This window comes from Narcine bancroftii, chromosome 6 (assembly GCF_036971445.1).
Source record: "Narcine bancroftii isolate sNarBan1 chromosome 6, sNarBan1.hap1, whole genome shotgun sequence".
Taxonomy (NCBI): Eukaryota; Metazoa; Chordata; class Chondrichthyes; order Torpediniformes; family Narcinidae; genus Narcine; species Narcine bancroftii.
In genome coordinates this window covers 79,213,215-79,237,992 of record NC_091474.1, presented here as the reverse complement: position 1 = coordinate 79,237,992, position 24,778 = coordinate 79,213,215, and the positions used below count along the sequence as shown (strand labels likewise).

The 24,778-nt window shown below is 43.8% G+C and overlaps 1 protein-coding gene across 5 annotated transcripts in view; it reads left to right on the top strand.

Annotated features, from left to right (window-relative positions):
• Nucleotides 1–24,778, top strand: part of lrmda (leucine rich melanocyte differentiation associated) — an 860,999-nt gene that overhangs the window by 575,809 nt on the left and 260,412 nt on the right. The window contains exons 6-7 of one of the 5 annotated variants that reach the window (XM_069885476.1): nucleotides 11,618–11,664; nucleotides 20,530–23,511. The exons of the other annotated variants lie outside the window; for them this stretch is intronic. Of the exons in view, the coding sequence (XP_069741577.1) occupies nucleotides 11,618–11,647 (30 nt within the window). The 3' untranslated portion in view covers nucleotides 11,648–11,664; nucleotides 20,530–23,511. Of the gene's footprint in view, nucleotides 1–11,617; nucleotides 11,665–20,529; nucleotides 23,512–24,778 lie in introns of those variants that run through there. 5 annotated transcript variants of the gene reach the window in all.

The following is a 24,778-nucleotide window of genomic DNA, read 5'->3' as shown; positions in this document are numbered from 1 at the left end:
TCTAGCTGTTGCCCCAGTCCATTTGTAACACCCCGTTTGCCCGTCTCTGACGATGAGTGAGTTTGAATCACCTGCACCAAGTGAGGACAAACATCAAGCCTGCTTGTTTCAGAATCCCTGTAAAATCCACAGCACAACAGTTTCACCCAATCCATCTCCTCTTCAGCTGAGATTCCAAAAAATTTTGAGCAGAGTTGTAGAGTATCCATTTTTATGATGTGTCTTTGAACAGTTGTTTGCCTTGATGTGACATTTTGATGGAGCCAGTTCTGAATTACTATGTTCCACAGAGCATCTGATTTTCTGTTCGAACACAGAAAATGAGTGCTCTTCCTGTTCACTCTTGTTCAGCTGCTCTGGAGTGCACACCATCCTTGCAAGCCACAACTTGAGACATTGTGGGTGAAAAGTCACACCTGAGTCAAAACCATGACTCCCTTGTGCACTCATCCCTCCGCACCAATCACCGCCGCCAACCCCCCCACCCCCTCACCCCTGGCACTTTCCCCCGAGGCTGCATAAAGTGCCACATTTATGGCCACATCTCCTCCCTCACCACAAACAAGCCTTTCAAGAGAAGCAACATTTCACTTGTTTATCCATCAGAGTGATCCTACTGCATCCAGTGCTCCCTTTGTAACTTTCTCTATATTGGAGAGATTGGGCACAGACTGAGAGATCACTTCACTGAGCACCTTCGCTCTGTCCACGTCGGTGACAGGGACCACCCAGTGGCCAACTATTTCAGTTCTACGTCCCACTCCCATATGTCTGTCCATGGTCTCATAGACTATCCCACCAATTGGAGGAATAACAGTTGATTTTCCGCATGGGCACTTTCCTGCCAGATGCCATTAACATCGACTTCTCTGGTTTCTGCGAACCGACTCTCCATTCTCCCTCCTTTACCATCCCCTTGTCTTCTTTCCCTCAGTTCTCCACCCTCTTCCCTCTCTATTCACCCAACCATCTCTCCTCCCCCTGCTTGCTGCTATGCCCTCCCTCTCCTGGCTTTGGGACCTCCCCCCCACCCCCTTACCTTTTTGTTCGGACGCCTGCCAACATTTTTCCAGATCTCGATGAAGGGCTCGAGCCTGAAACATTGGTTATGTATCTTTTTCTTTACTATATAAAGTACCCTATTTGACCAGTTGAGTTTCTCCCACATTTTGTTTTTACTTCAACCAGACTTTCGTGTTTTACTCCTTACTTTACTCAGTCAACATATTTGGCCACTTGACTGTCTTTGTCTTATTTGCTGAACTGATGGCCCATATCCTGAGCTCTCTGTTCTGTGCATTTATTATAATTTCAGCAGTTGGCACAGGTTATATTTCGGAAGGACTTCAGGTGGCAGGAGTTGACAAACACTTCGCTTATTTTGTAATGTTTACTTAATAAATTCAAATAATACTTTGGAGCGTTCGAAAGGTTTGCAGAAATGGATTTTGAAATATCTGGTTGATGGAATCACAGTGCATTTCTCTAACCTAGAAATGAGCTGAAAAGAGCATTGTGTGAAAGTAAGAGTATATCACAATACTGGAGTCTTCAATGGCAGACAGTATTTCATATTCACTGAATAACAGGGGAAAAATGAAGGACCAAAATAGCAACTCCAGCACTGACAAAAAATGCTTAATATGTACAAAAAAAAAGATGCTTCCAAGGTCCATGATAAATATTCTCAGTGGCAGAATGCTCGTTTTTATCTTATTCTGCCCTTTAGGTTATTTTAATTAATGCCAGGAGGCAGCATTGATTTTCATGTCTAGCAGTTAGGAGCTTTGAGAATCCCAAAGGTCATCTGTACACTGTGTTCTGTCTTTTGCCACCTTGTTGTATGGAGGACATTAGTTATATCTTTCCCTGTTGCAGATGGCCTGTGAATAAAGACATCAAGTTAATAGGCAGCATGACAAGCGGCTATTGCGTCTGGTGCTCTGGTAGTGTAAGTGGCAGGTCAGCACTGATTTCAATACATTAGAGGCCCAGGGTCTTGCATTTTCGAGGTCCAGAAAACAACACTGAGGGAATACACACCAGCATACGACTTGAATAAATGAGCGATATATTTACAGTGGCTTTTAATCTCCTTTTTTTTAACTCAGTCACATCTGACTAACTCTGCATAAACAATCAAGAGTTCTGTTGTTTTCCAGATATATGCTTATTTTCAGAAAAGGCTTGCTGTCACAATAAATGTCACGATTATAATCTGCTGCAAAGGTGAATGTCTATTCCTTTCAGCCCGGGGATTCTATTGGCTCTTGAGAAATTTCTTCAAGGGCCCTTGTCTTGCTTTTGTTCCGGGATTTTTTTCCCCTCTCTCTTCCACCACAAAGATTCATTCATTAGCAAAGCCTCTCTGCAATCAGTGCAGTTGCCCAAGGTGACTGAACATTATCTCTCCAATCATCTGATAAAGGACTAATGTGTGTGGTGGACTGCATGGAGATAATGATCACGTGCAAGAGTTTATGTGTTTCCCTTTGCCCTCTTTTCACTGGAGTTGCTTGAAGATAATTTGCACGGGATAAAGCCACCCACAATGTAGAGCAGCCCTCCTGACTGCCAGCTTTATTTCTGGCTTTGATCTCCTAATCTGCAATTTGTTGAATAAAGCACAAGTCTGAACTTGTTAAAAATGTGCTGGCAATTATATAATTGCACTGTGGTGATGTGACAGGGACAGGATCAATAAACTGTTTCTTTTCACAGAATAGAGGCGGAAGCCTCTTCCCACTTTATGTTTCTGGAAGGAAGTCTTTTCCTTCTTATCTAGCAATTATTCTCCAGTGTCAACAATTTGGACAAAAAAAAACCCAACGTTTTTGCAGCGCTACCTGTTGTAAAATAGCACAAGGTAGATGAAGTGGTGTAAACAGGGCATGGACACCATTGTGAAGGGCTCTGGTTACCAATTTAATTCAATCATCTAGAATAAGAAATGTTGAGTGGACTCTGGTTACGCTAAAGAGTGCAGATGCTGGAATCTGGAGCAAAAATAAACAACCTGCTGGAGGAACTCAATGGGTGGAGCAATGTCAATGGGTTTACTTAGTATTTTGGTAAGAATAGATGGGTCGACATGATATCGAGGGCCAAAGGGCCTGTATTATGGGTCTATAAACTTGTGGGTGAAAGTAACGGGGATGATGGCATTCATCCATTTCACATTAACAGACACAAACCTATGTCCCAATACTCACCGACACAGTCACTCGTTGTTGACAAACGTAATGGCTTCAAACCCGAGTTCTGATAATCCCTGTGATGGAAATGGATTATTTTTCACTTCAGGATAACTGATGTAATCCAGTGTTGAAAAGAGTGGTGTGAATTAGTGTTGCAGAAACCTGGTACAATAATAACAATCATTTGCTTCAGAAATAAAGGAAAATATTCCAACACTTTGCGCAGAACCATAATTATAGAATAGATTGGTGACAAGTTAACGAAAGCAACATCAGAATAGGTGTTGATGTTTGGTTGCAGGAGTAGATTTTGAGGAGAAAAATAGACATTGGAGCTGTGACTGCAACTTCTGCCAATGCAAGTGCCACCTATTGGATGACTGAGGTCGGAATGACCTTCATTCTGGAGTGGAGGTGACGTAGGTTGTTATTTTGCGGATGCAAAGCAAGTTCCATGCTGAGTCAATGATGGTGGGGTGGGTTTGTCTCCCTGCTCTCTGCCACGAAGTCATTGCCCGGGTCAACTTCAACTGTAGTTAAACAAGAAAATGTGCAGGTACAATCCAGTGGAGAAATTCAGCAGGCCGCGTAGTATCCGGGGGGGCGGGGGGAGTAAAAGGCAACCAATTATGTGGGACTGTGCCATCCATCAACTGTTTCCTACCAGCTTGTTCCAGATTGCAGTGTCCATCACGGGGCATGGTGGACGTCCATCACGGGGCATGGTGGACATCATCACTGCATGGCAACCCCATGAGTGTGGCGGCACTGGACAGGATCTTCCATGATCACTCAAAGGCCCTTGACGTCCATAAAATCAAGGTTCTTTCTCCAACCTCTGCACCACATTGTCCTCTGACAACAAAAGACTGAAGACTTTGTAAAAGACCACTCCATCAACTTGTGATCCAGGTTTCAACCCAAGCAGATGTCAATGATAGTATTCACCATCACCATTGAAGGCTTTGACTGCAGAGTGTCTGAAGATGAATGCCTAAATGTTATCTTCCACCATCCCATAATCCTTTGTGGCATGGCCTACCGTCGATACTTCCCAGAGGAACCACAAAGTCATTGCCACCAAGTCCTTCAAATTCACAGGCAGAACAAACACATTGATCTCCATGTCCTCACGAGACCCTTCTTGCCCAATATTCACCCCCAGTTCCATTCCTGTCCTGTGGACAAACTATTGTGACTGACGTGCTTGACTCCCAAAACAGATGCACTCTCCAAACTCCATCAGACAAGTGGACAAGTAAAAAGATTCAAGGAGGTTTTCAAAGCTTCCTAGAGAAAGGGTAAGAGTGAATTGCGAGACTATGATTCTCAAAATAGAGGAGGATTATTTCTTTTTAAAATATTTTTATTGTTTAATGGTAACAAATCAATTCATATCATATACATGTCACATATCAATTGAAACTTAGAAGCATAACCTGATGCACCATTGATAACTTCAAAGACTAGAAGTAGTAGAGGAACTGTTGGGCTTTTATTCACAGCAGAATGGATGCCCAACCATGCTGGTTGACTGTCCTGGACTGAGGAGGGGGCTGTGGCGCAGTCACCTTTATTCAGGGTCTATGGGAGAAGCCTCAGGTGCAGTCAGCAAGGGGGCGTGTCCTAACACAGCCAAACGTGTGTACAGTGGTTTACCACATAACCATAATTATTACATATTTCATTCAGGACATCAAATTCTATCATTACAATAATTAAGCAATTAAATATAACTCGTATTATGTCCATACAAAAATTATACAAAAAATACACATAAAATTCCTTTAAATAAGATATTTTAGATTTTTCTGATTTGATCATGTTGTTCTGTGATATGATCCGTAATCTGTAGTTAACCCCCCCACCCCCACCACCACTTATTCGTGTTAATAATGAAAAGGAAAAAAACATTTTTGAGTAGGAGCATTGTGTGCGGTGCAGAGGAATTGAGGTCCCTCCATCGAGAGACGCTAATCCCCACCATGAACGACAGAAGCAGCACCCCGCTGGGGCAAAGACCAGCCTACCTGGCCCATCAAGTTTTTCCCACTGCGGCTGTGAGTCCCACACAGTGGAATCAACCCCCTCAGAAGTGGAAGCACCTGCAATCCCCAGGGATGTCATGAAAGACAGACATACACATACAATTAACTCCACGTCGTGAGAGGGAAAATCTCATGAGCCAAACATTCTCGTGCAATGAGAGGAGGACAATTTGCACACAAGACTTCATCATCTGTCTCTTTGGTAATAGTCAACTGTCAAGCTTTTGTTAACATCAAGGGACAGTAATTATATTGAAAGCATATATCATTTTCAATGCTTATTGGAAAAAGTGTAATGCCAATTAAGTTTCGGGTTTTTTTAAGTTAACTTGCACAGTACATGATATTTAATTAATCCTTCAGCTGCTGGTCAGATGTACAGGACATCTGTTAAAGAGATTTCACTACCTTCATTTGTTTACCCAGTCCAACTTCGAGTGGCATGGTTAGCCTTTCGATTAGCGCTACACTATTAAAGTGCCACACACCTGGGAATTCCGCGCTATTTCTAAGGAGTTTGTATGTTCTCCCCATGTCTACATGGGTTTCTTCTGGTTGCTTGGATTTGCTCCCACTTTTCAAAACATACTGGGGTTGTAAGTTAATTGGGGTATTTTGGCGGCACAGGCTTATGGGCCAGAAGGGCCTGTAATCATGCTGTATGTCCACATTCTTTAAAAAAAATCGCAAAAGTAAAAATATATATGTCTTCAGATGGGTATGCCTGGGCCTTTGAGACAAGTGATATTAGTTGTGTCTTCCTTCTGGTGGTGATCCCTTCATCAGTAAAATTCAGCCAGATCCTGACACTTTATTGACCTGCCAGTGTGTGCCAGGAATTCATCTCTGCCCCATTCCAGATTAATCTGAACCAGCATCAAAGGGAAAGAAACCAGCCGATCCACCTTGCCAGTCTTGGATTGGGTAAACTCATTTGTTTCAGGTTTGTAAAAGCTCACAGAAATGCTGGAGGAGCTCAGCTGGCCATAGGAGATAAAGATATCGTACTGACGTTTCGGGTCTGAGCCCTTCTTCAAGGTATGAGAAAAATAAAACAGGCAGGCGTGTAAATAAAGACTGGAGAGAGAAAGGAGTAGGAATGGGGTGGGGGAGGGAGAGGGAGAGGTGTCCAGACCACAATCGAAAGGTGCTAATTGGAAATGATAAGAGGAAAGGTGAGAATTGATTTTGGCTCTGTGAAAGGAGGCAGAGGGAAAAGGGAAGAGAGAGACAGAGCTGGGGGAAAGTCAATAGGAGGAGGGGTGGCATCTGGTTGGAGGAGGACCAGACAGAAGATGAGGTGTTTTTACTCCAATTTCCAGGTGGGCTCAGTCTGGCAGTGCATGAGACCATGGACAGCCAGGTCAGCAGGGGAATGGGATGGAGAATTGAAATGGGTAACAACAATCTCCTCTTTCTACTTGTTGGGAAGTATGATGCTCTTCCTCACTCATTCTAACACGCTGTCAGCTATAAACATAGTGAATCTTCAAGTCTGCTACCATCCCATTCCTGAGACAAGTACGACTCTGTCAGTAAGCAGCACCCTAATTTTACATCTTTTGCTTGGGGACTTCATTTGTGGCTGGTCTATTTGCTGTTGTCTAAAACCTCTGAATCGAGGTCAAAGTTCTGAAAGTTCTGCAAGTTCTGTGGAATTCAGTCATATCAATCTCACTGAAAAGTGACTGAAGAATAGGCTCTTAAGTCTGTGGACCATTTGGGTGAGCATGTCTCATTATACACAGGTGGCCCAGACGGGATACCTGAGAATCCATGTGTATCAGCTGACAGGAGTATTTGTAGACATCTTTAACCATTCTCTCCTAAAAGCTAAAGTTTGCACCAGCTTTCACTCCACTTCGTCGGCACAGTTAGTGTAACACTATTACAGCGCACATTTGCTCAGGCCTGAAACGTTGGCAATATATCTTAACTTTCTTCCTGTGGGCATTGAGAACGCTGAACCACCAAAGGAACTGCTCACACTAACTATCTGAAACTTTCAACTGCACAAAACAATATTTATTTGTATAGATGAAATACTTGTCCTGTCTGTATGTGTGTTATGTCCGATTATGTGTCTGCATCTTTTGCACTGAGGACCAGAGAACGATGTTTCGTTGTGCTGTACTTGTACAATCATATGACAATAAACTTGACTTGATGAAAGGCTCTAGTCTGAAATTTTGGTTATGTATCTTTATCTTTGCCATATAAGTAAACTGTTTGACCTGCTGAGTTTCTCTGACATTGTTTTTTTTACTTCAACCATGGTGTCTGTAGACTTTCATGATTTACTTTTGACTTGACTTCCTCCGGACACTCTGAGACTGGCTGAGTTCCTCCAGCATTTCTGTGTCCCTTTACTACAATCGCAGCTTCTGCAGCTTCTGTGTTTCACCCCCTGCTTTTTAAAAAGCAAAGGAGCACTTGAGTGTGTGACACGATGGCACAAGGACAGCTGGGAATCAAAGTCAGTAATTGGAATGATATTATTTTGTGTGAGCTGACCTCTGTCTAACCTGGCCAAAGACTATGGATGGGAGACGCTTGAAGGCATCACAAAGAGCAAGGGTCCCATCAAATCTATCCCCCCCTTCCCCTTGCCAGTCAATGTGTGGCCTCCACATCTTGTCTTCTTCCATGCCAGCAGTGATTGCTTATTCCTGCAGGACTGTAGCTTCCAACATCTACGAGATACAAGTCGGTGAAGATATAGGTATCGTAAGATAAACAACTTTCAAATTAAAGGAATCTTAAGTAAAGCTCAGTTGCTGTTTTTGTCCAGTGGCGATGCTTTTAATTCATGCTTCTCACCTGAATGGAGTCAGTCTCCAGGGATTACATCAGTTACCTGTCGACACACTGAAAATGATTGATGAGCTGCCTCGGGCACTGAAGTACTCTTTGTCAACCACTCATAATTTATACATCTTATCTCTGTCAGAACAAAAGACAGGATGGTGCTCATGGAAATGGAGGCTGTTTGGGTTATTGAGTTCAGTACAAACTGATAATTTTGATATCCACCTGTAAGCTCCCTCATCTACCCTCGCCTGTTTGTCTGCAGCCTCGGACTGCGTCAACTAAAGTTCTGATTAAAACTGCTGGCAGCTGGCATTGAGAGGTGCAGATGTGTTGATCGCTGCTCTGCACTGTATGTACTGCAAGGTGCTTTTCCTTTCAGGACAAAACCCACTTGTCAGAATCTTTCTTTCTTTGGCTTGGCTTCGCGGACGAAGATTTATGGAGGGGGTAAAAAGTCCACGTCAGCTGCAGGCTCGTTTGTGGCTGACCAGTCCGATGCGGGACAGGCAGACACGATTGCAGCGGTTGCAGGGGAAAATTGGTTGGTTGGGGTTGGGTGTTGGGTTTTTCCTCCTTTGCCTTTTGTCAGTGAGGTGGGCTCTGCGGTCTTCTTCAAAGGAGGCTGCTGCCCGCCAAACTGTGAGGCGCCAAGATGCACGGTTTGAGGCGTTATCAGCCCACTGGCGGTGGTCAATGTGGCAGGCACCAAGAGATTTCTTTAGGCAGTCCTTGTACCTTTTCTTTGGTGCACCTCTGTCACGGTGGCCAGTGGAGAGCTCGCCATATAATACGATCTTGGGAAGGCGATGGTCCTCCATTCTGGAGACGTGACCCATCCAGCGCAGCTGGATCTTCAGCAGCGTGGACTCGATGCTGTCGACCTCTGCCATCTCGAGTACCTCGACGTTAGGGGTGTGAGCGCTCCAATGGATGTTGAGGATGGAGCGGAGACAACGCTGGTGGAAGCGTTCTAGGAGCCGTAGGTGGTGCCGGTAGAGGACCCATGATTCGGAGCCGAACAGGAGTGTGGGTATGACAACGGCTCTGTATACGCTTATCTTTGTCAGAATAATGCAAGGTAATTGTCTATCTGAGGATCTAAAATGATGCCATCAATCATCCCATCAGAGCCCAAGTTTATCTGTTATAATTCACTCAAACATTGTCAGAAACATCTTTATCAACATTCTTTGTTGGCTGGTTTTATAAAGTTACACAACGTTTCTTTGGAATCCCCCTCTATGTGTGTGACAAAGGCACCACTGCGTCTCGGAGGGAGAAAACATCAGTCAGGGATTTTGTTTTTGATAATTGCAGTGACCCCTGCTGCACAGTTTTGTGCCTAGACATTGTGGAGGACATTGTTATTCTTGAATATGATAATCGACACCAGCTCCCAAGGTTGAATAAATTGCCAGCAATCTGATCAAAATGCTGCCTGGTTGAAGCAGCTCTCAGTTTGTGAACTGCACACTACATGAGACAGATCTTTCAGGAGAAGGAGGAAATATTTTTGAAATGTCAAATTACTGTTGTGATTTAGATTGCTGGCAATCGCACGCATTCTGCTCTATGTTTTAGAGATTATGCTCTAAATTCTAAATCTCCATTCCTTAACTTCACATTGATGGGAATTCCCAAATCGCCTTTGCAACATCTTCACAAAACCAGGAGTCCAATAAGAGTAAAGAATGTACAGGACAAAGACTATTCCCGAAAGATTTATATGACAATGAAAAGATATTGTTGAGTAAATCCTTCGAGATAAACTTAGTGTGAATTGAGTTTTTCTTGCCTTCACCTTTTATAGATTATAGGCCACTTCACTGCTTATTCACAATAACTTCCTACCATGGGATTCCACAGAGTATCCAGTTTCTTTGGAGGTTTGTTGCCACGTTATATCTTCACAGTGTGAAGCTGAACCTTCGGCTCGACTACTTGTCTACCAGTAAAGATACGTTTTTGTTCCAATCTGTAAACATCAACCTTTTGAGAGATGAAATGCTCTGTGTTTTATTGTTCTTCCTCATTTACGCTTTGGTCAAATTTATACTGTTGGAAGTTAGTTAATGTGAGACATCAGTGGATGTAGATGACAGTTATTTAATTGTGTAATTAATTTACCTAATTTAGATACACTTTTTGGTTGCTTTTTTTCTTGTCACACGCTGTAAGAAAATGACAAAAACTGTCCCTGGGTGTTCAGTAGCATTAGCTTCTACTGGTTGTGTTGGGTTGACAAGGTGACCCTAGCTTCACGCACCCCCCCCACCCCCCCACCCCCATTTGCCACGTCCCTCCCACTCTGCTCTCTCACTTCATTTGGCCTCTAAAACCATTCTGATCAAATTCAACATGTTGAATTGTTTATTGTCATGTGTGCAGAGATCACAAGATATAGGAGCAGAAGTAGGCCCATTGGCCCATCGAATCTGCTTCACCATTCTAATAATGAGTTGATCCATCCTTCCACTTAGCCCCACTCCCTGGAACTCCGACTCATCAAATATCTGTCAACCTCTGCCTTAAATACACCCAACAACCTTGCTTGCACATCCACCTGAGGCAACAAATTCCACCCTCTGGTTAAATGAAATTTTTTCATTTAAATTGATGCCCTTTTATCCTGAAGTTATGCCCTCTTGTTACCATGCGAAACATCCTTGCCACATCGACTCTGTCCAGGCCTTTCAGCATTGAGGTCCCTCCATCCCCGCCCCCCCCCCCCCACGCCATTCTTCTGTACTCCAACGAGTACAGTCTAAGAGCCGACAATAATTCCTCATATGTTAACCCTTTCATTGCTGGTACCATTCTAGTAAATCTTCTCTGAACCCTCTCCAACGCCAGCATGTCTTTTCCTCAAATAAGGTGCCCAAAACTGTACCCAGTACTCCAAATGAAGTCTCACCACCACTCTATAGAGTCTCAACATTACATCCCTGCTCAATATTGCATTTGGCTTCACTACTGACTCAACCTAGAGGCTAATTTTAGGGTACCCTGCATGAGGACTCCCAAGTCCCTTTGCACCTTGGAATTTAAAAATTTTCTCCCTGTCTATTTCTTCGACCAAAGTGCGCGACCGTCCACTTTCCCACATTGTTATTTCATCTGCCACCTCTTTGCCTGCCCTCCTAATTTACCCAAGTCTCCCTGCAGCCTCTCAGTATTCTCAGCACCACCCGTCCTAGCACCTGTTTGGTATCAACTGCAAATTTAAACACAAAGCCATCTATTCCATAATCCAATGTAAAAAAGAACCAGCTCCAACATGGATGCCTGAGGAAACTGGTAGCCAACCAGAATAGGATCCCATTATTGATCAGCCAATGATCTGCCCATGCTTGTATCCTTCCTGTCATTCCATGAGCTCTCATCTTGTTCATCGGCCTTATGTGGGGCACCTTGAAGGCCAATTGAAAGTCTAAATACATAGCATCTATTGCATCTCCTGTGTCTATCCTCTTTAAAAAAAAATGCAATAGGTTTGTCAGGCATAACTTGCCTTTAATGAAAAGCATGCTGACTTGTGTCTATCTTTTCATGTGCCTCCAGGTACTCCGTAACCTCATCCTTGACAATTGACCAACCACTGACAACAGGTTAATAAGTCTACAATTTCCTTTTACCTGCCTCGCTCCCTTCTTAAGCAGCAGAGTGGCATTAAGTAACCCTCCATCCCAGGGATGCAGTGAAAATCTTTGTTTTGCATAAGTCCACCAAAAGATAGGTCAAGGTTCCATTATTGTCCATTTTTTAGAATATAACATGCATGAAATTCTTCGTCTTTGTCTCCCGTAAGGAAGACCGAGAGGTTCCAATTTGTCCAATGTCCCTCACAGAAATGAGGCCACAGCGAGGAACAAACTAATGACCCCTGGTTTACAAGACCAGCGCTCTAACGACTGAGTGACTGGTGCCTCTAAAGCAAGAAGAAAGCTAAAACTTACAGGGGATCAAACAACCAGATATCATCTTCAGTGGGGACTTGTGACAGCCCTCAGGACTTGAAAATGAATTCACCCATTTCGCTGTGTATGTAAGAGTGCCTAGTTCTGATTAACCACCTGCAGCATGAACTGTAACATGTTCACTTTCCAGAGATGCTGATGGGTCTGAAAAGTTTTTGAAGATTTTCAGTGACTGCAGTGTTCCAACTGTTTTTAGAACAGTTTTTTCTTTCCACTCACATCCCACTTTAAGTAATCCCTAGGCCTTCAGCGCTCTGTGATTAGTAAGGGATTGCTTACTATGTGAGTGGCAAGGTGAGGACCACTGCTCTAGACCCAATTGTTACTGAAATATTTTGCTTGAGAAAAATTGTCCTTGGCCCATTTCCTTTGGAGTTCTGAAACCGTGCACATAACGAGTCAATGAGGTACGATTAAAACAGTGGTTTTCAAACTTTTTCTTTCCAGCCACATCCCTCCTTAATCCCTTACTAATCACAGAGCACCGATGGCAAAGTGGTATGTGAGTGGGAAGGGAAAGGATGAGAACCACTGTTTTAGAAGTACAGCAAGGTAACAGACCTTTCTGGCTCTTGAGCCTTTTCCAGCCTAAATGCAGCCATGCAACAAATTAACTTATCCCATAAGCCTTTGGAATGTGGGAAGAAACCAGAGCATCCTGATGAAACCTGCGCAGACGTGGGGAGAATGCAAAAACTCTTTGCAGACAGCACCAGATTTGAACCCGGGTCGCTGGCGTTGTGACAGTGTTGTGCTGACCACTGCACTGACCACACCACCCTGCATTTCATTGTGTTTTTCTCTCTCTCTCTGTTGCTATTATTAATTTCTTTTATTGATGTCTCCTCCAATCATTTCACTCATGATGAACAAGGAATCATCACACTCTCTGAGACAGCATTTGTCTCTCCAGGTCCATCTTGGTCTCCACCAAGACGTTCCCTCTTCCCTCCACCCATCTCTCTCTCAGCAAGTCCAAACACAATGCTGGATAAATTCGTCAGGTCAAACAGTGTACTTTATAAAGCAAAGATAAAGACATATAACCAATGTTTCGGGCTTGAGCCCTTTATCATGGTACGAACAAAATATGGCAAGGTGCCTGAATAAAATTTTGAGGGCCGGGGGAGAAGCACAGGCAAGAAGTTATCGGTGGATAAGGGAGGGAGGTCACACCAGTAAAGTGGGAGAAGGGAGGGGAGGGGACTGAGAGGGTAGGGGGCTGGAAGAAAGGAGACAGAGAGGTGGGGAAGGGAAGAATAGTGAAAACCAGAGAAGTGGTTGTAACAGTTGGAGAGTGCCCAGATGGAATATTAAGTGCTGAGTTGCTCCAGCGTTGTGTTTTTACTTAAATCATTATGTCTGCAGACTTTCATGTTTCTCTCTACAAATTAAGATGCATTTATTTCCCGCCCCACACGCCCCCACTTTCAGCGCAGGTGCAATATAATCAGCATGAAGCACTGGCATTCTGTCTTTCCAGATGACATCAGATTTGCTGATTTGCTCTAGTCTTTTATTTTATTTCATATTCCCAGGACCTGCAGGGTTTTTTTTTAGCTTTGCAAATTGAGCCTTGATTCTCTGAACATTTGATCAGGTTGCAACTTAATTGGTGTTAAGCTGGAGATTCTCTGCAACCTTCACTCGACCCTCGTGAATAAATGCAACACCAGAATTGTTACAAAGTTACTGGAACTTGGCTACATTTGTAAATACCCTATGTTGAATCAGGGGTGTTTACGAGGCTCTAAAGGGTGTGTACGGTTCCTCACCCCAAGTCCAAACCCCGCTGCACAGCTCAGACGGCAAAGTCCTCCTCAGCGACAAGATCTCCATCCTCAACCAATGGTCAGAACACTTCCAATCTCTTTTCAGTGCCAACCGCTCAGTCCAAGAATCCGCCCTGCTCCAGCTCCCTCAACAGCCCTTAAGGCTAGAGGTGGATGAGGTCCTCACCCGGGAAGAGACATATAAGGCAATTGAATAACTGAAAAGTGGCAAAGCAGCAGGTATGGATGGAATCCCCCCAGAGGTCTGGAAGGCTGGCGGCAAAACTCTACATGCCAAACTGCATGAGTTTTTCAAGCTGCCTCAGGACCTTCGTGATGCCATCATCATCACCCTGTACAAAAACAAAGGCAAGAAATCAGACTGCTCAAACTACATGGGAATCACGCTGCTCTCCATTGAAGGCAAAATCTTCACTAGGATTCTCCTAAATAGAATAATACCTAGTGTCGCCGAAAATGCCCTCCCAGAATCACAGTGTGGCTTTCGCGCAAACAGAGGAACTACTGACATGGTCTTTGCCCTCAGACAGCTCCAAGAAAAGTGCAGAGAACAAAACAAAGGACTCTACATCACCTTTGTTGACCTCACCAAAGTCTTCGACACCGTGAGTAGGAAAGGGCTTTGGCAAATACTAGAGCACCTCGGATGCCCCCCCAAGTTCCTCAACATGGTTATCCAACTGCATGAAAACCAACAAGGTCGGGTCAGATACAGCAATGAGCTCTCTGAACCCTTCTCCATTAACAATGGCGTGAAGCAAGGCTGCATTCTCGCACCAACCCTCTTTTCAATCTTCTTCAGCATGATGCTGAAACAAGCCATGAAAGATCTCAACAATGAAGACACTGTTTACATCCGGTACCGCACGGATGGCAGTCTCTTCAATCTGAGGCGCCTGCAAGCTCACACCAAGACACAAGAGCAACTTGTCCGTGAACTACTCTTTGCAGACGATGCCGCTTTAGCTGCCCATTCAGAGCCAGCTCTTCAGCGCTTGACGTCCTGTTTTGCGGAAACTCCCAAAATGTTTGGCCTGGAAGTCAGCCTGAAGAAAACTGAGGTCCTCCATCAGCCAGCTCCCCACCATGACTACCATCCCCCTTACATCTCCATCGGGCACACAAAACTCAAAACGGTCAACCAGTTTACTTATCTCGGCTGCACCATTTCATCGGATGCAAGGATCGACAACGAGATAGACAACAGACTCACCAAGGCAAATAGCGCCTTTGGAAAACTACACAAAAGAGTCTGGAAAAACAACCAACTGAAAAACTTCACAAAGATTAGCGTATACAGAGCCGTTGTCATACCCACACTCCTGTTTGGCTCCGAATCATGGGTCCTCTACCGACCGGCATCACCTACGGCTCCTAGAACGCTTCCACCAGCATTGTCTCCGCTCCATCCTCAACATTCATTGGAGCGACTTCATCTCCAACATCAAAGTACTCGAGATGGCAGAGGCCGACAGCATCGAATCCACGCTGCTGAAGATCCAACTGCGCTGGGTAGGTCATGTCTCCAGAATGGAGGACCATCGCCTTCCCAAGATCGTGTTATACGGCGAGCTCTCCACTGGCCACCGTGACAGAGGTGCACCAAAGAAGAGGTACAAGGACTGCCTAAAGAAATCTCTTGGTGCCTGCCACATTGACCACCGCCAGTGGGCTGATATCGCCTCAAACCGTGCATCTTGGCGCCTCACAGTTTGGCGGGCAGCAACCTCCTTTGAAGAAGACCGCAGAGCCCACCTCACTGACAAAAGACAAAGGAGGAAAAACCCAACACCCAACCAATTTTCCCTTGCAACCGCTGCAACCGTGTCTGCCTGTCCCGCATCGGACTTGTCAGCCACAAACGAGCCTGCAGCTGACGTGGACATTACCCCTCCATAAATCTTCATCTGTGAAGCCAAGCCAAAGAAGTAGAAGATGTTGAATCAAATTGATTTTCTTTGGGGAAAAAAGCTCCTGATAGGAATACACTGGAATAGAATAGCAAGTTGAAGCATTGTGTCACATGACTAATTAGTTGGTCCATTGCAACAATGTGTGGAACCAGTTTGGGAGGCAGCAGCAAGGAGCCTACTCTTTCACTGTAAGTATCTTGCTTCATTGATGTTGTCAGTCTGGAAACTCAGCCCTGGACTCTGAGATAATGGGCACAATGCTGTGGAGTTCGTACATTTAAAAACAAAGAACTATTTCGCCCCCCCCCCACCCCCAGAATGGTTCGTGGCAGATTGCTGTCACCTGTCCTCTACCTTCTGTCCACGCAGTGCCTTCCGCACCTCTGGTTGCTTGGCTTTCCTTCACCTGGTATCTTATTCTGAAGGCTGAATCTCGCCCTTGCTGCACTTTCTTCTTCCTCCTCCAATCAAGGAGCAGGCTCCAGAGTGTGAAAGCATGCACCAACAGGTTTCAAGATATTTTGTTTGCAGGTTCCTGAGTGAACCCCCCAACCCTGCCTGGAGCTCATTGATTTGTGTGATACCCCCCCCCCCCTCCCATTGCAATCGTAAATTCTGGAAATTGTGCTTTTTTAAAAAATGGCTGTATTAATGTTAGCAATTGCCTGCTCCCAGAAGAACACTTTTCACTGGAAGCAGTATTTTGTGACACATTGACACTGTGCCATGTTACCAGTAAGGACTGACCGACCACCTTCTGACCATTTCAAATCAGTCATCTTGCTCGAGGATTGTATGGGCTAGGGTGTGGATGGAATTTGTACAAAAACAGCACAGGTATCAGAATTTACTGTCATAAAATTCAGTGTTTTGTGGCAGCATCGTAGAGCAAACATTCATATTATAACCATCTTACAACATTACTATAAAAAAAATGCACAAAAATGAAGGCAGATTCTGTGGTTCATTGATCATTCAGGAATCTGATGGCAACGGGGAAGAAGCTGTCCTTGCGCCATTGAGTGCTCATCTTTAGGCTCCAGAAAATGTTTTTCTGATGGTAGCAGAGTGAAGAGGTTGGTGAGGTTCCTTGAGGATAGAGGCTACTTTTTTAGGACACTCCTTCATGTAGATGTCCTTGATGGAAGGAAGTCTGGTACCGATGTCGCAGGCTGAGTTAACAACCCTCTGGAGTTTATTCTTGTCCTGACAGTTGGTGCCTCCATAGCAGAATGCTCTCCACGGTACCCCAGTAGAAGTTTACGAGAGTCTTCAGTGACATACTGAATCTTCTCTGACACCACACAAAGTTTAGCCGTTGGTGAGTCTTCTTTGTGATTGCATCAATGTGGAGGTTTCAGGACAGATCCTCGGAGATGTTGACACCCAGGAATTTGAATTTCTTGACCCTTCCTTTACTGAGCCCTTGATGAGGACTGAGTCGTGTTCCCCTGACTTCTTCCCAAGGGAGGTAGGATTGTAAAAGGAACTTTAGCGCATTGGCCTTCATCAATCAAAAGTATTTTGCATAGGAGTTGGGATGTCATGTTGAAGTTATATAGGACATTGGTGAGGCTAAATTTGTAATATTTTGTGCAGGAAAGATATCAATAAGTTTGAAAGAAAATAATCCAGAGGAGATTTACAAGGATGTTGCTGGGTTTTGAGGAACTGAGTTCCAGAAAAAAAATTAAACAGGTTAGGACTTTATTCCTTGGAACATAATAGAATGAGGAGAGATTTGAAAGAGGTATGCAAAATTATAGATAGAGTAAATGCAAGCAGACTTTGGCCATTGAGGTTAGGAAAAATAAAAATGAAAGGACATAGGTTAAGGGTGTAAGAGGAAATGTTCAAAGGGGACATTGTGGGGAGGGGAACCACACATTGAGTAGTGGGAGTGTGGAACGAGCTACCAGCCGTAGGGGAGGGGGGTGTGGTCAATTTTGAAATTTAAGAAAAATATGGACAGGTACATGGATGGGAGGGAGATGGTGCAGGTCAGTGGGTCTAGGGAGAATGATATTCGGCACAGACTGGAAGGGCCGAAAGTTCTGTTTCTGTTTTGCAGTGTTAGAACTTTACAGCATAATATAGGCCCTTCGACCCACAATATTGTACCCACACCCACACACACCCCTACCTACTGGAATAACATAAACAAAAGTAGTGATTGAAGTGCCAGGTGAGGAAGTAGACAAAGACGATGCAGTCAGACAATATTCATGACTTTTATTAGCAGAAACTTCTGGTATAATAATGAATGATAATGGGTGCGTACACAGTTATACCCAAGGGGAATGTCCTTAACGGTAGAGATAATGCACAGCCAATGTAAGTACAGCAAGGCTTGCCAGAGGGGAGACAGGCAGCTCAGCAGAGATTCACCACACCTTCCCATAACCCTCTATTTTCCATTCATCCATGAACCTCTGAAATACCCCGATTGTTTCAGCCACCACCACCACCACCCCCGGCATTGCATTCCAGTTCACAACTTTCAGTGTTTAAAAAAAAAGGCAATCCCTGATTTCTCCACTAAACTTTTCTCCCTTCACTTGGTACAGATGTCCTATGCTGTTTGCTACTCCACCCTGGGAAAAATGCACTGGCTGTCTACCTTACCTCTATGAAGTCGCCTCTCATTGTTCTTCACTCCAAAGAGAAATATCCCAGCTCTGCTAACCTTGCCTCAAAAGGCACATTTTCCAATCCAGGGAACATTCTGGTAGATCTCCTCTCCATTAGTTTCCACATCCTTCCTATGATGAGGTCTTCTCTGGGCCGTTAGTCTGTCCTGATGTCATTCAGTGTTGGAAGCACCCAGTGCACTTTGACCTTCTATGAAATTCAGTGATGTGATGCATCATGTGATTGTGTTGCACCATGCAATTTTCTCACTCAAAGAGCATCACACACAATTGCATGCACTGACACAGTCCGTGCCAAAAGGACTCAACACGGACTCCATCTTTGCACAAGAGGAAACCCCTTTACTTTTCAAGATTCAAAAGGATAATGCGCATTTCCTCTTCGTCGTGAAGCCCATCTTCACACTGGGCTTCTGTGTTCTCCTGGGGCTCTCAGCGCTGTTCTGAAGACATTTGAATTTGACCCAAGTACAAACGATTAAATTTTTAGCAAATATTTTCGCAAATAATCCTGCAGGTATTCGAGGAAATAGTTTTTGCATTCATTCTTTTTCTTAGCCTTTGACTGGTTATTGTGAGATTTTGTGCAGATTTCTTTTTGTGAATTTAGAGCAGTGACAAAGATTGTGATGATCCAAGGCATAAGCTCCATATTTCTTGACTTTGGCTCTGTCCACGAGAGTTTGTTCTTCTAAATTACAGCATTATGTTGTCAAGGACGTTATTTATTGTGGGTAATGTGTCGTTCTTTTTCACTGAGAACAAGGTGAAGTAACTTTCCATACAGCCATTACCTGCCCCACTACAAAGTCAAAAATGTGGTAATAAGTTGCTTAACTATCTGTTAAGTCTTTAGCAAACCTTTCTATCACAATTATCTTGAAATTGACCCTCTGGACATGCAGATTAGATAGGATTAACTGCAGGAATGTCTAAAAGGAGAGACCTTGCCTGGCTAATATGCAAACTCACTAACCAGCAGGTTCTGGATCTAAAGTTTTTTGAAAGTTGGGTGTGTGTTTTCCTCCCACAGAGATTAAAAATGCAAATTTAATTTTTTTAAATAGTTTAGACAGGCCCACGAACCCATGCCACCCATTTACACACAATTGACCTACAACCCTAGAGGGTGGGAGTAAACTGGAGCACACGGAGGAAACCCACGCAGATGCGGGGAGAACGTCCAAACTCCTTACAGCAGCGCTGTATTCGAACCCCCGGTTGGGGGTGCAAAAATACCATGGCGCTAACTGCTCTGCTAGAATTTGTTAAATCGAAATTCCAAAGTTCAGTCATGAACTTGAAGGGAGGGATGGGATGCAGTAAACACATCCTAGTTGCTATTTATGGCCTTTTGGAAAAAAATACATAAACATGTATTGTTGTAAATATGCATGTCTTATTTATGTGAAAATGTTCCACAGTGCATGTACTGATCTATAATGTTTGGCTAAAGAATAACAGAATGAGCTTAACTAGGTGATGGAGTGCTTATCTTAAAAGGGAATTTTCCTGGAAACAAAATGTTTGCATCAAATCAGTGATGCTACATTTATCACATTAGCTGAGAGCTTCACACAGCTGGTCCTCAAAGCACATAAACTGTTGCAAATGGAGTGCTTTATTTTGTTAAGCATTCTTACACGTAGGCGAGAAATTATTGTTTTAATCTGAAAAATTTATAACTATCGTCAGTAAGTGTGCCTCCTTGTATTATGTTAAATCTATAATTTGGAGATATCATGTTCATGCAGCTGAGCAGAGCACTTTCTCCGACGATGGTCGCAAATCAATAATTGCATTGTATATCAAGTTTTTTTAAACAATTTTTAATAGGCTATATGTTCAAGATAACCAGATAGTAATTTTTTTAAATATCCCGAAAACACTATATTTTTTTGTGTGAGATATAAAGATAACAAGTGAAAATCAATATTAATCTTTTCAACACCTCCACTTCAGCTTAATTGGATCTCAGTATCACTATATCATTAGTTTAAGTAGCAATATGACTAAAGGATTTCAATAATAGAGCAAGCCTGAAAACCCAGAGAACCAACTCTTGCAACTTTCTGTACCTCCACGTTTCATTGTAAAATTCTGCAGATGCTCAATAATGTCTTATTGTTTTAATTCCAGTCTGCCACCAGATTCTCGCCTCCTCAGCGCTCACACCTTTTGCTCATCTATGCAAGGACCCTCCCCGCCACGCGCACCGGTGCCCTGGTCTGGTTGTCAGCAGCTGAAGTCTCCTCAGCCCCAGGAAGATGGAATCCTCAAGCCTCAGCTGTCCCGCGAGTTCTACAATCTTGCTGTCAACTGGATCCCATTCTCAAAGCACTTCCTCAGCTCAAACCATCTTTGTGCATTCACATTTTTTTAAAAATCCTGAGGGAGATTGACAGGGTGAACTGTCAGAATCTTTTCCCTAGGGTAAAAGCATCACACACTGGACAACTATGTGTGGCCTTCTCTACATCAGAGAAACTTAACTCGGACTGGGAGATAGTTTTGCTGAGTGCCTTTGATCTGTCTGCATCAGTGACAGGGATCTCCCAGTGGCCAACCATTTCAATTCTGTGCCACACTCCATCACTGACGTCATGGCCCAGGGTCGGACCAAGGGCAGCAGCCACAGGCATTGCCCCCCCCCCCCATACGGTCGCAGCCATTCATGGCTGTCATACCCACCCCCACTCCCTCCCGAGTCAGTAGCGTCTCAGTTGATGCACACTAGCGACTCTCCATCTGCCTCCAGACACGTCAGTAGCGTCTTGTGACTCAATAAAAAGACGTAGGTCCCAGCTAGCACCCCCTCCTCTAAATCTCTAATGGACACCCTCTAACATAGGTTCTGGCGTCAACCCTGCCATGGCCTCGTGTACTGTCAATCCAAGACCACCTGTAAATTGGAGGAACCACATCTCATTTTCTGTCTGGGCACTCTCCAACCAAATGGCATTAACATTGATATCTCTAATATCTGCTAGGCCACCTCCCCCTTCTCCCTCTTTTCCACACCCTCCTCCCTCTCTTCCCCATCCCCCTTCTCCCTCTCAACCCCCTTCTCCCCCATCCCCCTGTCTGCTTTCTTCCAGCTCTCCACCCCCTTGCCTCTCCATTCGCAGTCCCATCCCCTATTTGCTGCTGTGCCCTCCCTCCCTTATCCACCTATTACCTCCTGCCTGTGGGACACTGCATCTCCCCCCTGTCCCCCCCACCATTTTGTTGGGGCACCTGCCAACATTTTGTTCAGACCTTGATGAAGGGTTCAAGCCCAAAACCTTGTGTAGCAAAGACAAAGCGCCCTGTTTGACCTGATGAGTTTCTCCAGTATTGTGTTTTTACTTCAATCACCGTGTCTGCAGACATTCATGTTTTACTCCTTACACACTGCGGGACATGCATTAAGGTGAAGCGGAATAGGTTTAAGGGTTCACCCAGTCATGGGTGCCTGGTAAGGCTGCCAGGGCAGTAGTGGATGCATTTAAGAGGCTTCAGGATGGACTCGTGCATTTGAAGAGGATGGAGAATTTTGGTTGGATTTGGGCATCATGTTCAGGACATTCACGTGGGCCAAGGGCCTCTTCCTGTACTGTTATGTTCTAAATTGCCATTCCAACAACCTCTGAAATATTGAAAGATGCTTAAAATCTATTAAATTGAACTAAATCATAAAAAGTGAAGATTAATTTATGAAACTGAAAGCTAATCTAAACTCCATAAAATGCCTAGAAATAATTAAAAATATTAATTTAAATTAAAATAATTTCTAAATGCCATGTACTATGTTTGAATCTGAAGGCAATGGGGTTTTGGTTCCTGCATCAGGTCTGGTCTTGGGCAGGTTTAGAGTTGCTATTGTCCAGTGTAATTTGAGAGAATCTCAACAACCGAGGATATCATCCCAAGACCAAGTATCCCTGTCTGAGAAATGAAATTTCCATGTAGAAGTGTTAGTTAGACCCGGAAAAGTCCAGGTCAATGGAATTGATGTTAAACGTGGAGTGAAGCCACTGAGCTTTCAAACGTTACAGCCACATGTATTTACAGATGCAGAAGGACCAGCCTTTTGTTAAAGTTCACTGAAATTTCCTCTTCGCTCTTATTATAAAGTAGAATCCCCATTATCTGGAACCTACAGGGATTGCATATGCTGCAAATGCAAATTTTTCGGTTGACAGAGGCACACTGTCACAATGCCTAACTAATATACCTGCATTATGAATACAGGCAGTTCCTGGGTTATGAACAACTCATTACAAATGGGCTGTTTGCCGATTCGCATATGTGCATAATGTTGCCTCACGAATGCTGAGTAAGAACCGTAAGTTCCTGTTCCGCCTTGCATACAAATTTGGTGCATGGACAGGCCCAGGTAGCGGAACTCGTTTGTAACCTGGGGACTGCCTGAACACCATTTAAAAGACAAAGGACAGTGCAAAATGTAAAGTAATTTGAAAAAAAAAATCAGTTTTGTATTATTTAATTACGTAAAATTCACTTTAATCAGGTAATTCCGTAACTTTCAAAAGCTAAATTCGGACTCCAGTCGCTGGTGCTGTAACAGTGTTCCACTAACCACTACAATAACTCTGTCATTATCATAATTAACTCGCCCTCCCCCCAAGTTTACAGATGAAGCCTTGCTATTAGACCTGATATGAATAAAGATTATTACTAGGCAGAGAAAGAGGAAGAGTCATCCCAGCGGTGAGCAGCATCGACCAGCTCTTCATCCTGGGCACCGCCACTTCATTGAAACACAACCAAACAGCTGCTGAGGGCAGGGCACGACCAAGGTGCTCCGCTGGCTGAATGTTGGCTCCCGCCTTCGCCAAGGGGTTGTGTGTTGCTTCAGAGAACACTTACTTTCATAATTCTGAACTTTCATTTATCTTAAGTTCCATTTATTTAATTCTTTTTCTGGTTGATTGAATTCCGGATAATGGGGATGCTACTGTATAATCAACATTATGCTCAAATAAATCCTGTCATCTTCCCCCTTTAAAGTAAACCATGAAATTACCTTGAAAGCTAAAACCTGTCCAGGAGATTATGAATTCTTCATTGTGAAAAGAAGCATCTGAAATATTTTAGAGTAATTTGTTATCAGACAACGGTGATTAAAATTTTGGAGTATTCAATTTTATGTACTATCTGAAATTTTCCATTGTTATGCTTTCCTTTCATTACAAGATTGTCATTTTAGTCCTGTAACACAGTTATTACCAGTTACTTTTTTTTGCGTCATAGGATTTTAAGCTGGTAGCTCCAAACATTATTGTTTCATTAATTTGAAAATTATTCTTCTGAAAGTGACAGTGGGATTTGAGTTGAATTAACTACTTGTTTACCCAATTTCATGGAAGGTCATCTTGCATAAACGTTCATTAAGCATAGGGGTACTCCAAATTCTATTTAAATAATATTTGATTTCATAAATGCTCCCTGTTATTTTGACACTTCTTCTTTGGCTTGGCTTCGCGGACGAAGATTTATGGAGGGGGTAAAAGTCCACGTCAGCTGCAGGCTCGTTTGTGGCTGACAAGTCCGATGCGGGACAGGCAGACACGGTTGCAGGGGAAAATTGGTTGGTTGGGGTTGGGTGTTGGGTTTTTCCTCTTTTGTCAGTGAGGTGGGCTCTGCGGTCTTCTTCAAAGGAGGTTGCTGCCCGCCGAACTGTGAGGCGCCAAGATGCACGGTTTGAGGCGATATCAGCCCACTGGCGGTGGTCAATGTGGCAGGCACCAAGAGATTTCTTTAGGCAGTCCTTGTACCTTTTCTTTGGTGCACCTCTGTCACGGTGGCCAGTGGAGAGCTCGCCATATAACAGGATCTTGGGAAGGCGATGGTCCTCCATTCTGGAGACATGACCCATTCAGCGCAGCTGGATCTTCAGCAGCGTGGACTCGATGCTGTCGACCTCTGCCATCTCGAGTACTTATACACGCATTCTATCACATCAGTCCCAAGCCATCAATATTTATGGTGTTTTATGTCTTTTTTATGAGTTTCAAAAACTCCCCAGCTTCCAATCCAAGGTTGGAGAATGTAAATGCAGCAGTTGTGAATACTATCAAAACTTCACATGAGGAACAATCATTATTTAGAATGGATTCTCCTCCTATCTGTTGGGAATTAATTGTGTCTTAAAATTATTTGAGGTTTTCTGATAAGAGTGCTGCTTTTGGCTGGACTGATGGAAGTGGCCGTTCTAACTGAAGTTTACTTCCTGGTTCAGAGAATTTTTGAATTCTTGCTCAAGGTTCTGTCAGGTTTTGTCATCCCTGCAACACAACTCAATCCTGAGGGCCATTGGATCCATAAGAACTGAGGCCGTAACAATGATTACACTCTGCAAGTTGTACTGAGAAAATGTTGAAAG